This window comes from Pteropus vampyrus, unplaced genomic scaffold (assembly GCF_000151845.1).
Source record: "Pteropus vampyrus isolate Shadow unplaced genomic scaffold, Pvam_2.0 Scaffold510, whole genome shotgun sequence".
NCBI classification, from domain to species: Eukaryota; Metazoa; Chordata; class Mammalia; order Chiroptera; family Pteropodidae; genus Pteropus; species Pteropus vampyrus.
The window spans coordinates 129768-141451 of NW_011889291.1; the positions used below are offsets into that span (position 1 = coordinate 129768).

Here is an 11684-nt window from a genome sequence, read left to right on the forward strand (position 1 = left end):
GGTAACCCCCTGTCTTATCTCCCTGCCACCCCTTCTCAGGCCCCTCTCTTCATAGCAACTACGTGACCCCCTCTTCTCAATGCCTACAGCCTTCCATGGCTCCCCTCTGCCGCATATGCAAAGTTCCAGCTCCCCCTCCTGGAGTTCAAGGGCCTTACTGCCCAGGCCCTGGTGCAGCCTCTCTAGCCACATCTCTCCCACTTCCTACAAGACTCTCCAAGTGCCTGAATGTCACAGAACTCTGCCACACCGTGCTCTCTCGCACCCCCGGGCCTTTGCACTGGAGGTACCCCAGTGCTTGGAGTGCTGAGCTGGCCTGCAGCACCAGTTCGCATGGGGGCCTTCCTGACTGCGGAGTCCAGGCCAGGGGTCTCCTCTGAGCACCCGCTGCCCTCTGTTTTGGCCTTTCCCCAGCGCTGAGCTCCTGCACTGGATGGGCCTCTCCTGGGAGGTCCCCGAGGGTGGAACCTGGGTCCCTTTCCTGGAAGGGCCCTAAGCTCACAGCCACGAACATCCCCAGTCACATGCATCCCTCTTCACTCACTCATGCAGAGAGCAGGAAGAGGGAAGAATCTGGAAGAGGCTGGCTCTGCATTTTCACCTTCCTGGAGCATTGGGGTCTGGCGCCAGGCTGGTTTTGTTTCTGTGTGTCATTGGAAGGTGGAGAGAGGTTGGGGGGTGCTCAGGAGGAGGAGACAGAGGTCGACTTATCCACAACTTTCTTCCTGAAGGGCCGCCCAGGCTCACCACCTAATCCCTCAAGCCCCCAGGCTGTGCTGGCCCATGCCGGAAGCCTGAGAGCATCCCAGGCCTGCACTGGGAGTTTTGGAGATTTCTCTCTGACAAAGTCCGCAGTTCAGTGAAAGGACTGGATATCATGTAAGGACCAAGGAGGGTGGGGGGAAGTTGGCTTCCAATCCCTTAGGGACCCAGGAAGCCAGGACCCCAGGCCCCACCCTTAGGTCCCCAGGCCTCAAGCACTTTGGAGATTCAGGATTCCAGGCCCCCCGTCCTGCCCTCAGGAACCCAGAACCCCAGCCCCTTAGGGACTTAGATCTAGGACTGCATGTTTTTCCTACACCATCCAGTCTGGCCGCTCTGTGTGCGGGTGTCTTAGGTGGGCCAGGATAATATGGGTACTGCCCCCTGCTGGACACACCTGATCACGCCCCCCCCCCAACTTAGTGGGTAAGGGAAGGCTGCAGAGTCCCAGCTCCACTCATTCCCTTTCTCTGTGGGTGACTTTATCCTGTCCAGGACTTAGTTTCTTTATCTGTAAAGTGGGGATAAGCAGAATTCTCCCACAGAGTTTTCCATGTGCACAAAGCCTTCCATGCTGTGCCAGATGGAGAGAACCGTTCAGTACTTCCCGAAACACGTGGCTGTCCTGTCCCGCCCATCATTAACCCTCAACGCCTGCAAAGGCCCTTAGAAGAAATCCCAGACTCCCCGCAGCCAGGCAGGTGCGGCCTGCATGGTTCTCCCTACACCTCAGCCATGCCCACAGGCTTCTCAACTTTCGAGCCCTCTCGCTGGTCCTTCCTCATTCTCCAGGTCTCTGTTCTCTGAGGGAAGTGACCTCGGCTAAAGCGGCCCCTAACCCCTCAGTCATCCCTTTAATGGTCTCTACGGCCCCTGTCCCAAGTGTGAACGTGTCTGGTTTGCGTTTAGTCATGACAGAGTTGTTAGCCCATGGCTTAGGGCCTGGCACACAGTAGGTGCTTTACAGGCATCTTATGTGAATTTGTGTCCAATGACTGCTGTAAGAAATTGCCAGAGACTTGAAGGCTTTAAACAACACAAAATCATTATCTTGCCGATCTGGAGGTCAGAAGTCCAACATAAACTCACTGGGCTAAATTAGGGCATGGACAAGGCTGGCATCTTCTAGAGGCTCTGGGGAGATTCTGTTTCCTTGCTGTTTCTAGAAGCACCCCTATTTCTTAGCTGGTTGCCCCTCCCTCCATCTTCAAAATTAGCAGTGTAACGTCTTCCCATTTCTCCCTGATTCTGCTTCTGTTGTCACGTCCCCTTCTCTGTCTCTGACCCTCCTGCCTCCCTCTTACAAGGACCCTTGCGATGACATTCCCCCCCACCCCTGCCCTCCATAATCCAGGATCATCTCCCATATCCTGATCCTTACCTTAATCCATCCGTAAAGTCCCTTTAACCATGTAAAGTCACACATTCATAGTTACAGGGGTTAGGATGGGGACATTTGGGGGGGTGGCATTACTTAGCCAATCACAGTACCCTAGGAGATAGATGCTGTTGTCATTATTTTTTTAGACTTTTTTTTTTTTACACCTACAGCACCCAGTCTCCCTAGGTGGTCTCCCATCCAAGTACTAACTGGGCCCGACCCTGCTTAGCTTCCAAGATCAGACAGCATCAGGCGTGTTCAGGGTGGCATGGCCGTAGGTTATTATTATTATTCCCACTTAGAGATGCAAAAACCGATGCTCAGAGAGGCAAAATAAGTGGCAAGCATGGGTTTTGGACTCTGGACTTTCTGTCAGCGTCTGCCAAATTCATTCATTTGAGCCATCTGTGAGTGAATCCGGGGACACAGGAGAGGTGAGAGTCCAGGGGGTGCCAAACAAGACAGGAATGGGGCTGCCCAGGGCTGGAGAAGAACTCGTCTTGTCTCACCCTGGGGGCTTCCCCAGACACCTCAGCCAACCTGGTAGGGAGCTTTGGGATCCTAGGGGTTTTCCTGGAATTGGAAGGAGGGAGATGGGAGATTGGAAAGAACAAGCTACTCTGTCTCAAGGCTATTTCCTTGGAAAGTGGGTTGACGAGTGGAGCCAGTTTGTCCAGGAAACTCTGGCTGGCCTCCAAGGTCACCACTGACCTGCTGATTCAGCCCAGAAAGTGTGGTCCTGTGGTCACTCAGGGAACTGTTGGTGGGGACACCGCCTGAGAAAGAAGCAGAGGGCAGCTAAAAGGGACTTCTCCTACCCTCATTTTCTCTGAATAAGCCCCCTCAGCCTCTAAAAAGCAGACTCTCCTTCCCTCCACATCTCGCCCCTCAAGCCAGAAGTGGTGAGGGGCAGAGAAGGCCAGGGGATTGCTTCTTTAGAAAGTTCCACGTCCAACCTCACTACGTGGGCATATCACCTTCTATCCTTCCTCATCCTCTCCTCTCACTGTCAGACTGTGCACCCCAGGGGGGCAGCAACCATGACTTGAACCCCAACATTTCATTATAACAATCTTTAACCATACAGAAAAGTTGAGTTTTAGAATGAAAGACCCATCCTTAGATTCTACAATCAATATTTTCTATACGTGCTTTATAACATCCACTCATCCATTTACCCCTCTTTCCACCCCTCAATCCATCTTATTTTTTATGCATTTCACTTAGTTGCATACATCAGCTCACTTCTCCCCAAATACTCCAGGTTGTAGAACATGAACTGAAGTGCAATATTTGTTTGCCACTCTCCTTACTTTTTTTTCTTTTTGAGTAAAATGACATAGGATGAAATGCACACATTCTAAGAGCATTTTCTTTGAGTTTTGACAAATGCATTCCCCTTGTAATCCAAATGCTTGTCAAGATCACAGAACATTTTCATCACTCTAGAAAGTTTCTTCATGGTCCTTCTCGGGAAATCTCTGCCTCTACTCGCAGGTGACCATTGTGCCCATGTTTTTTTCCTACCTGGAGTAGTTTTGCCTGTTCTAGAACTTCATATAAATAGGCTCCTAGAGTCTATATTATTTTGTGAATGGCCGCTTCCACTCAGCTTATGGATTTTCAGAAACCTCCATGTCCAGAGACCTTGGTCTCTTTTTCTCCATCGAATGCCAGTGCCTGATGTAGAAACTAATTAGCACTGGAGAAATGTTTGTGGATGAGAAAATGATTGCTTTGCATGCATGAATGAACGAATGAGTGAAATTGCTGCTCGTTTCCAGGAGACTTGATCCCACTCCCCTCCAGCTTCTCTTGCCAACCTCCTCCTTGGTCTTGGTTCAGGGGCTGTAATTCCTCTCCAACTCCTGCTTCCCAGTCCCCCGGTCGTCCCATAAAAACATGTGTTATCAGGCACATGTTACTGCCGACTTCCTGTCTTCCCCCATTATCTGCTTCAACTTCCAGCTTCATTTCCTTTCCTCCTGCTCTTCTCTAGATAAACGCCTCCACCTGACTCTAGAACTGCAAGCCTCTCCTGGGTCAAAAATGTCCTCTCTGATCAACCAGAGCCCTGAGACATTGCTGATGGGGGTGCAAAATGGTACAACCACCTTGGAAAACGGTTTGGCAGTTTCTTATAAAAGCTAAACATTCACCTACTATCTAACCCGCTGCCAGGTATTTACTCGAGAGAAGTGAAAACTTAAAGCCATAAAAAATCGTACAAGAGTGTTCATAGCAACTTAATTCGTAGTAACTCACACTGGAGACAATGCTAACATAAGTCAATGATGAATGGATGTGCAGATCGTGGGCCGGCCACACAATGGAAAGAGTCAACAATGAGGAGGAACAAATGATGGATATACATGACGGTGTGGATGAATCTCAGAGATATGCCTAGAGAAAGGATCTAGGCACCAAAGACAACATATGATGTGATTCAATTTATGACATTCGAGAAAAGACAAGTCTCATCAATGGTGAAGAAAGCAGATCGTTGCAGCCTGGGGCAGGGCTGGGGAAGGAATTTGATGGAAATGTTTTATATCTGGAACGTAGTGGTGGCTACACAGCTGTTTAAATTTCTCAAAACTCTGACTTGGAGCTTGAAATGGTGAGTTAAAATTTTTGAAAATTTTAATTGTGGTATAAAATAGATATAACATAAAGTTTACATCTTAACCATTTTTAAGTGGATAGTTCGGTGCATTCACTGTTGAGCAACCAATCTCCAAAAGTTTTTCATCTTGCAAAACTGAAACTCTGCACACATTAAACAACAACTCCCCGTGTCTTTCTCCTCCCAGGTTCTGGCAATCACCACTCCACTTAATGCTTCTACGAATTTGATTACTCTAGGTACTTTAAGCAAATGAATTAATGCAGTACTTGTCCTTTTGTGACTGGTTTATTTCACAGTAACAGAGACTTTGTAGATGTGATTAAAGGTTTAGAGATGGAGAGATGTTATGTACTAAAGAATTTGATTGGTCTTTGTTCCTGGTTCTTGGCAAGAAGCATCTAAACCCTTGAGATTTCCTAAATAATAGCAGTGTCTTTGATCTTCGTGGAGGCCCCTTGGCTTACACCTGAATTCATACCAAGAATATGGCTCAGGGTGGGGGCTTGTCGTGCCAGAAAGATTAACCATGGGGAGTGAAACTTTCAGCCACCTGACCTCCAGGGAGGGGACGTGGGCTGAAGAATGAGTGCAATCACGTGATTAATGATTCAATCAATCACAACTTTACAATGAAACCCCAATAAAAACTCTGGACACCAATGTTCAGAGGAGCTTCCTAGCTGGTGAGCACATCAAAGTGCCGGGAGGGTGACATGTCCTGAGTCCATGGGAAGAGACACGGGACCTCTGCGTTTGAGATACTTCCAGCCCTCATCCTTTGGGTCTCTTCATTTAGCTAGTCTGGATTTGTGTCCTTTATAACAAAACTGTGACTGTGAGTATAGCTCTTTCCTGAGTTCTGAGTCATTCTAGCAAATTATGGAACCAGAGGGGGTTGTGAAATGGGTTGGTCAAATCAGTTGGTCAGAAGTGTAGGTAGCCTGGGACCCCTCAAACTTGCAATGAGAGTAGTCTTGTTAGGAACTATGCCCTTAATCTGTGGGTGGGATCTGAACTAACTTGGTGTGGTTAGTTCCACAATTGCATTGCAGTATTACAGGAGATCATCCTGGATCATCCCTGTGGGCCTTAAATGCAATCACAAGCATTTCTATATAAGAATTCTATGTAAGAGGGAAACAAGGAGATTTGACCCAGAATGAGAAGGCAATGTGACCACTGAAGTAAGATGCTATCCTGCTGGCTTCGAGATGGAAGAAGGGGCCATGAGCCAGAGAATGTGAGGGATGCAGCTCTAGAAGCTGAAAAAGAAAGAAGCAGATTCTCCCCTGGAGCTCACAGATGGAGCCTGGCCCTGGTGACAGCTTGATTTTTGTCCCAATGAAACTAATTTTGGAATTCTGAACTCAAGAACTGTAGAGAATGTGTGTTGTCATAAGCCACCAAGTTGGTGGTCATTTGTTACAGAAACCCTAGGGGACTCAGATATTCCTCCAAGCCAACTGTCTGAAATCCATCAGTCTGGCAGACAGTCCACTAGGTATGTTATCTGTCCAGGAGTCAGGTGGCTCGCTCTGGGCTGCAATTGTAGAGGGTCCAGAGAAGGGCTGGGGGATTGGCTGGTTACAGCACTGAAAGGCTTCACCTGGCCAGGGTGTTTGGGGGTTACTCTCTCGTCTTCCTGCTCAGCCGATGCTCTCAGGGCCAGGCAGCTGGGGGCTCCTAGCAGCTTTGGTTCTGGACTCAGTTCTACACAGAACTAAAAGCTGCTAGGCTGCCACACCTCTTAGTTAGACCCATCTCCACTGGAAATTCTGGGAGAGCCCCCAGGTCTCTGAGATGGGAACAGAAAACTTTGGGAGTACAGGGTGAATTCAGATCAAAAGTCCCCTGTTGATAAAGCCAGGCCCTGTGTACCCTGCATCTCCTAAATAGGTTCACTCATACTTAATACCTTCCAACATCCTCCACCCGCAAAACCCTCCCTTCCCAGCTCCACATGCTGAAATCTCACTGTGTCCCGAAAGTCCATCTTCTCTGGAATGTATTTCCTGATCTCCCTGCCTGTGATCACAGAATTTAAGTGCCAGAGACAGAAAGGACTTGCTCATCAGATCTGGGCGAACCCCTCACACCAGCCTCAGGGCCTTGTCTCAGGCAGCCTGTAATCTGCACAACACAATGACAGTCTCAAGGAAAGGGGCCACCACTTTGGTGTCTCCACACAGTGCCTTTCCCTGAGAACACAGGTGGCTCCCCTGAATGCATCATGTGTCACTCATTCATGCATTCCTTCCCTGATCACTGGTCACATTGTTTCTGTACCTAGCTAGACTAGAACGGGGAGGTCTGGGGTTGGGACAGAGCATGGTAAGAACTGAGTCCGACTCACCCTTGTGTCCCCAGTACCCCATAGCCCTCCTAGCCCTGTGCAGGCTACTCACTGGGTTTGGGGGCGTCGTAGGACCATGAGGTCACTTAGAGGGGTTGGGGCCACTCAAAGGGAACATGTCAGGGACTCTGGGATAAAGCTTAGAAGATCTTGCAAGAGCCAGGAGCCAAGATTCACTTCTTAAACTTTTATTGATGCTCCCTAGGGCTTTCGAGGCAGTTCATAAAACCCCTGTCTTCGAGGCCTCCCAGTTTGGGGGGAAATGCAAGGAAACCAAACAGCTCCATCTCAGGGTCACCTACCTTGGCCAGGGAGGGAGGTGGGGTCAGATCACAGGGCCCAGGAGGCAATATTTTGGAAGGGATGGAGGCTAAGTTCGGCCAGCGTGGGAGGGGTTGTGGTGAGGTTGGAGCAGAGGTCCCAGAGCGCAGGCACTGGATTGGGTTGAGTTAGGGGGGTGGTTCTCAGTGGTGGTGGGTGGGAAGGGGGAAAAAAAAATCAATAGCGGTGGGCGGAGCCAGAAGAGTGAGCCGCTCAGGCAATCTCACAAGTGGCCGTGGGCGTGGCTCGCGAGCACTGGGCGGACTCAGCAGCTGGACCTTTTCTCGCAGATCCAGTTGTCCCTCTCATTGTTGCACGGGGCATCGTTCCATAACCCCGTGTGTAGAATCATGCCGCAGTCCTCGAGCCCCCAAGAGTCATTGGGCTCTCCCACGTTCCAGTGGCTGCAGTGGTTTGGCAGTGGTGTTGCCTGGGGTCTAGGCTGAGGATGGCCCTGGCATCTAGCCTTCAGGGTTTAGCCTCTTTATTGCTTGAGTCTAACTAGACAGCCTGAGGATCTACCTTGAGCATGCCCCTGGGATATAACTTTTTACCCCCCAGAGTTTATCTTTCAGCCAGTTCCTGTGGGCTAGCCTGCCCATCCCGGAAGAGTTCCTGAGATCTGTCCAAAGTACTGACCCTAGGATCTGACCTTTCCCACTCCCCAAGTTTCTTCCCTCACCTGAAGCTGAGCGAGACTCCGTCCACCCACTGGTAGCCCTGGATCTTGTTCCCGCGGCGCACAGCCCTCAGCCCCAGCCAGTAACCGCGTCCTCTCGTATTCCGAGTCAGGAAGCTCTGGATGGAAGGAGAGACTGAATCAGCGGGGTCCACCCCACCGGTATTCATCTCCTGGGCCCTGCCCCCTCAGGCAAAAATTCCACCTCCCACCTGGGACCAACCAGGCTGCGCACCTGCTCATCCAGGCCCTGGACAATCACCAGGTGCGCACCCAAGTCTGCGCAGTTGCGCTGTGCCACTTCCCACGTGGCCTGCAGCTCGGAGAAAAAGTAGCAGGAGCCCTGGAAGGGCAGCCACGACGTGGGGCACTGCTTGCAAGAACCTGCGGGGTGGCGAGTGTCAAAAACGTAGACTGCTCCCAGGTGGAGGGGGGGGGTGGACCCCGGGGACAAAGGCAGAGACATGGAGAAGAGGCCAAGGTCAAACGGCGAACTTGGAGGATCGGGTAACGCCGAGGCCCAGGGGCAGGGTCCACTTGTCCCCCCCGCCACCACCTCTCCTTTCCCCCCCACCCTGTCCTGCTCACTGTTCCCTAGTTGGACAGTCTCCAGCGCCTGGAACAGCTCACTGCGGATGTTCTCACGGTCCCTACCTGCTTCAGCCAAACTCTGGGTCACTGCAAGGTCAAAGGAGTCCAGATTTTAGCAGGGGTCAGGGTCAGGAGTAGGGTTACATCCATGTCCGTGGTCAGTGTAATGTTCAAGAATGACAGCAAGGTCAAAGACTGTTACAGAGGGGTACGATCCAGGAGTGATTGGGGTTAAAAGTAGTCAACGGCAGAGCCCAGGGGTCAGGGTCAGGAGGGGCCTCGACTGGGGCAAGAGGTCAGGACAGAGGGATCAGGACGTGAATCAGGTCGGGTGACCCGCGTGGTGAGAGATCAGGGGTTGTCGCCCTGTCCCACCCTCACCGCGGTTGCTCAGTTCATTCAGGGCGCTCTCTTGCTGGATCAGCTTCACCTGCGCCTCCTTAAGCTCTGTGCGCGCGGTCTGCAACTCCTCCTGTGTCCTAAGGCCTGGGAAAAGGGCGGGCATCGGGACCAGACAACGGAGACCTCCTCCAATCCTGGTCTTAATCCCCGCCCCACACCACGAGAGCCGCCCACAGCCCACAGGCTCCACCGCCTCAGCCCACGTGTCTCACAGCAGCTATTGCAGGCTCGGACCTCCTCCTTCAAGGTGCCCAGCTCCGCCGTCTGCTTCGAGGCTGGAACGACACCCCGCCCGCCCCGCACACGCCAGGTCATCCGCGGGAACTCATGGGAAACCCTTCCCCACTCCGAGGCCAGCGCCGGGGACCCTGAGATATCCAGCCACCCACGAACGCAGAAGTCCGGGGACTGCACGCACCGTTTGTTCTCAGCAGATCCTGGCGGTGGAGTAGAGCCCCGCGCTGCGTAGAGGCTGCGGAGAGAGACTCCTGTAGGCGTGGCCCCGGGGACTCACCTCCCCTCGCAGGGGTAGTGTGGGAAGCCCCGTCTTGGGACGCACAGAGGAGGAGGGCAGGGGTACAGCGCACATGATGTGCCTATGCGCCAAGAGGAAACAAGCACACACAGGGACTGCACACATTCATGCACACACATGTGGGTGCACACAGCCCGAAGATGCACACAAACTCTGTTCACACTCAGCCCCAGGCAGGGACCCCGCTGGTGTGCCCTGGGGCGGAAGGAAGAACTAAGCTGGGGGTTAAGGTATGGAGGTCTGGGACGCGATCTCCCCATCATACACGGTCACCTACCCTTGGAATGGAGGATGCTCAGAATGAGGGCCCACAGAATTGTGGTGATCACGAGAGCCAGGGCCAAGAAGAGAAATCGCCATCCCCAGCGTCCGCAGTACCCTTGAATAACAATGGACTCCTGGGTCCCTCCTGTACCAGGACCATTCTGGATCCCTGGGCCCGGAGGGCCGAACCCTGGACACTTAAATTCCTCCCAGGAAACTGGGATTCAGAGAGATTAAGTAACCCCTATGGTCACACAGCCCTTAAGTGGCAGAGTTGAAATTTGAATCTACTGTACAGTTGGCTCTAGAGATTGTAATGTCTCTCCTGCACCCATTATTTGCCCCCTCTCTTGGCTGTTACCCTCCTTTCCACCATCAAACCCCAAACCACTGGCTGGACAGGGACCCAAGGGGGCCAATGAGGCAGTCCCATTGCTCATACCTCCAGAGACCTCCTCGAGCCCGCCACTCCACTTGCTGTACCGGGCAGTGTCCATGGTGTGCAGGCTCCCAGCCCTGGGCATAGATATAAATACAGCCTCTTCCCTCACCCTGCCCCACCCTCTGTCTCTTCCTTCCTTTTGATCTTCTGCGTCCCAATTCCTGGTACCAAGGACCCATTGACCAATCACAGGACTGGGCCCTTCTTGGATTGGGCTGGGGGAAAGGGTGAGGTGGGATAGGGGAAGTGGGAAGAGTTGGGGCTAAAGAGAGGGTAGAGAGAGTGGAGGGGAGTGAGCATATCTGCATATATACTCACACACGCAGTTCCAGCCATCCTGGGCTGGTGGCTGTAGCAACATCTCCAGACTACTGCTGGAGGCTTCACTTTGGGGCTCAATCCCCATCTCATAGGTCAGGGGCTGGGCTTCCTCCCAAGAGGGACAGGCTGAACCCAACTGAGTTCCAGCGCCTCCTGAGACAGCCTCCCTCTTGGGCCTGGTTTCCCAGGCCAGCTCAACTTCTTTCTTCAGCTCTCCAACAGGTGCCTGCCAGAGGCTTACTCCTTAATTCAATGCTTGGCCAGAAGGCAGAACACAGACGTTTGTTAGGTGGTGGTCAGCTAAGCTTCTGGCCTCAACTCTTGGGTGAGTGGGTGGAGGGATGTATGTCTGTAGCTTCTAGAGGCCTCAGTTCTTCTCCTCTGTGCAAAGGGGGACAGCGGCCGGGCCTCCCTGCAAGGAACACTGCGATAAGGAACTAAAGTTATGCATATCAAGCCCTGGCACCATCCCAGGTACAAAACCCAATAACTGTTCATTCATTCTTTCAGCAAATATTGAACACCTATGGTATGCCAGGCATCGACATGGGAACTGGGCATTGTCCGACTGTGGGGCAAAGGTGTAATGGCCACCGTAACGAGAAAGTATCTTCAGATGGAAGAACGATGCAGACGACTTCATAGAGTATCATAGAATTTACCATAGGATAATTTACTAATGAGAAGATTGGGTTGGAGTGGACAAACAACCCAGCAATTCTGCACAGATTATTCTCTGCTGCAGACTTCCACTGCTGTAATTTTTAAATAGTATAACTCAGATACTAATGATTGACAAGACAAAGAGACAAAAAATGCAGTAGTGCCAGGAGCCATACCTTTGGGTGATCTTGTGACAGGTAATTGTTTAAATCCATGTTATCACCAGTTTGATATTGATCTAGGTTGTCATGCCGATCTGGCAGTTACTAACGAAAATATTTATGGCTACATTTTAAGGAACACAGATTATCATCAACTAGCAGGCTTTGATATGCTTGCTA

At 51.6% G+C, this 11684-nt stretch overlaps 1 protein-coding gene and 1 pseudogene across 1 annotated transcript; both read right to left on the reverse strand.

Moving 5' to 3' along the window:
• Nucleotides 1-2304: 2304 nt before the first annotated feature.
• Nucleotides 2305-2423, reverse strand: LOC111732997 (annotated as a pseudogene).
• A 4894-nt stretch (nt 2424-7317) lies between these two features.
• LOC105307697 (C-type lectin domain family 4 member G) lies at nt 7318-10414 on the reverse strand. Its single transcript, XM_011383266.2, has 9 exons — nt 10360-10414; nt 9931-10032; nt 9537-9590; nt 9331-9393; nt 9098-9202; nt 8714-8803; nt 8361-8509; nt 8129-8244; nt 7318-7850 (listed from the first exon to the last, which is right to left on the reverse strand). The coding sequence occupies exons 1-9, from the start codon at nt 10412-10414 to the stop codon at nt 7712-7714; spliced, it is 873 nt and encodes a 290-aa protein (XP_011381568.1). The 3' UTR covers nt 7318-7711.
• Between the last annotated feature and the right edge of the window lie 1270 nt (nt 10415-11684).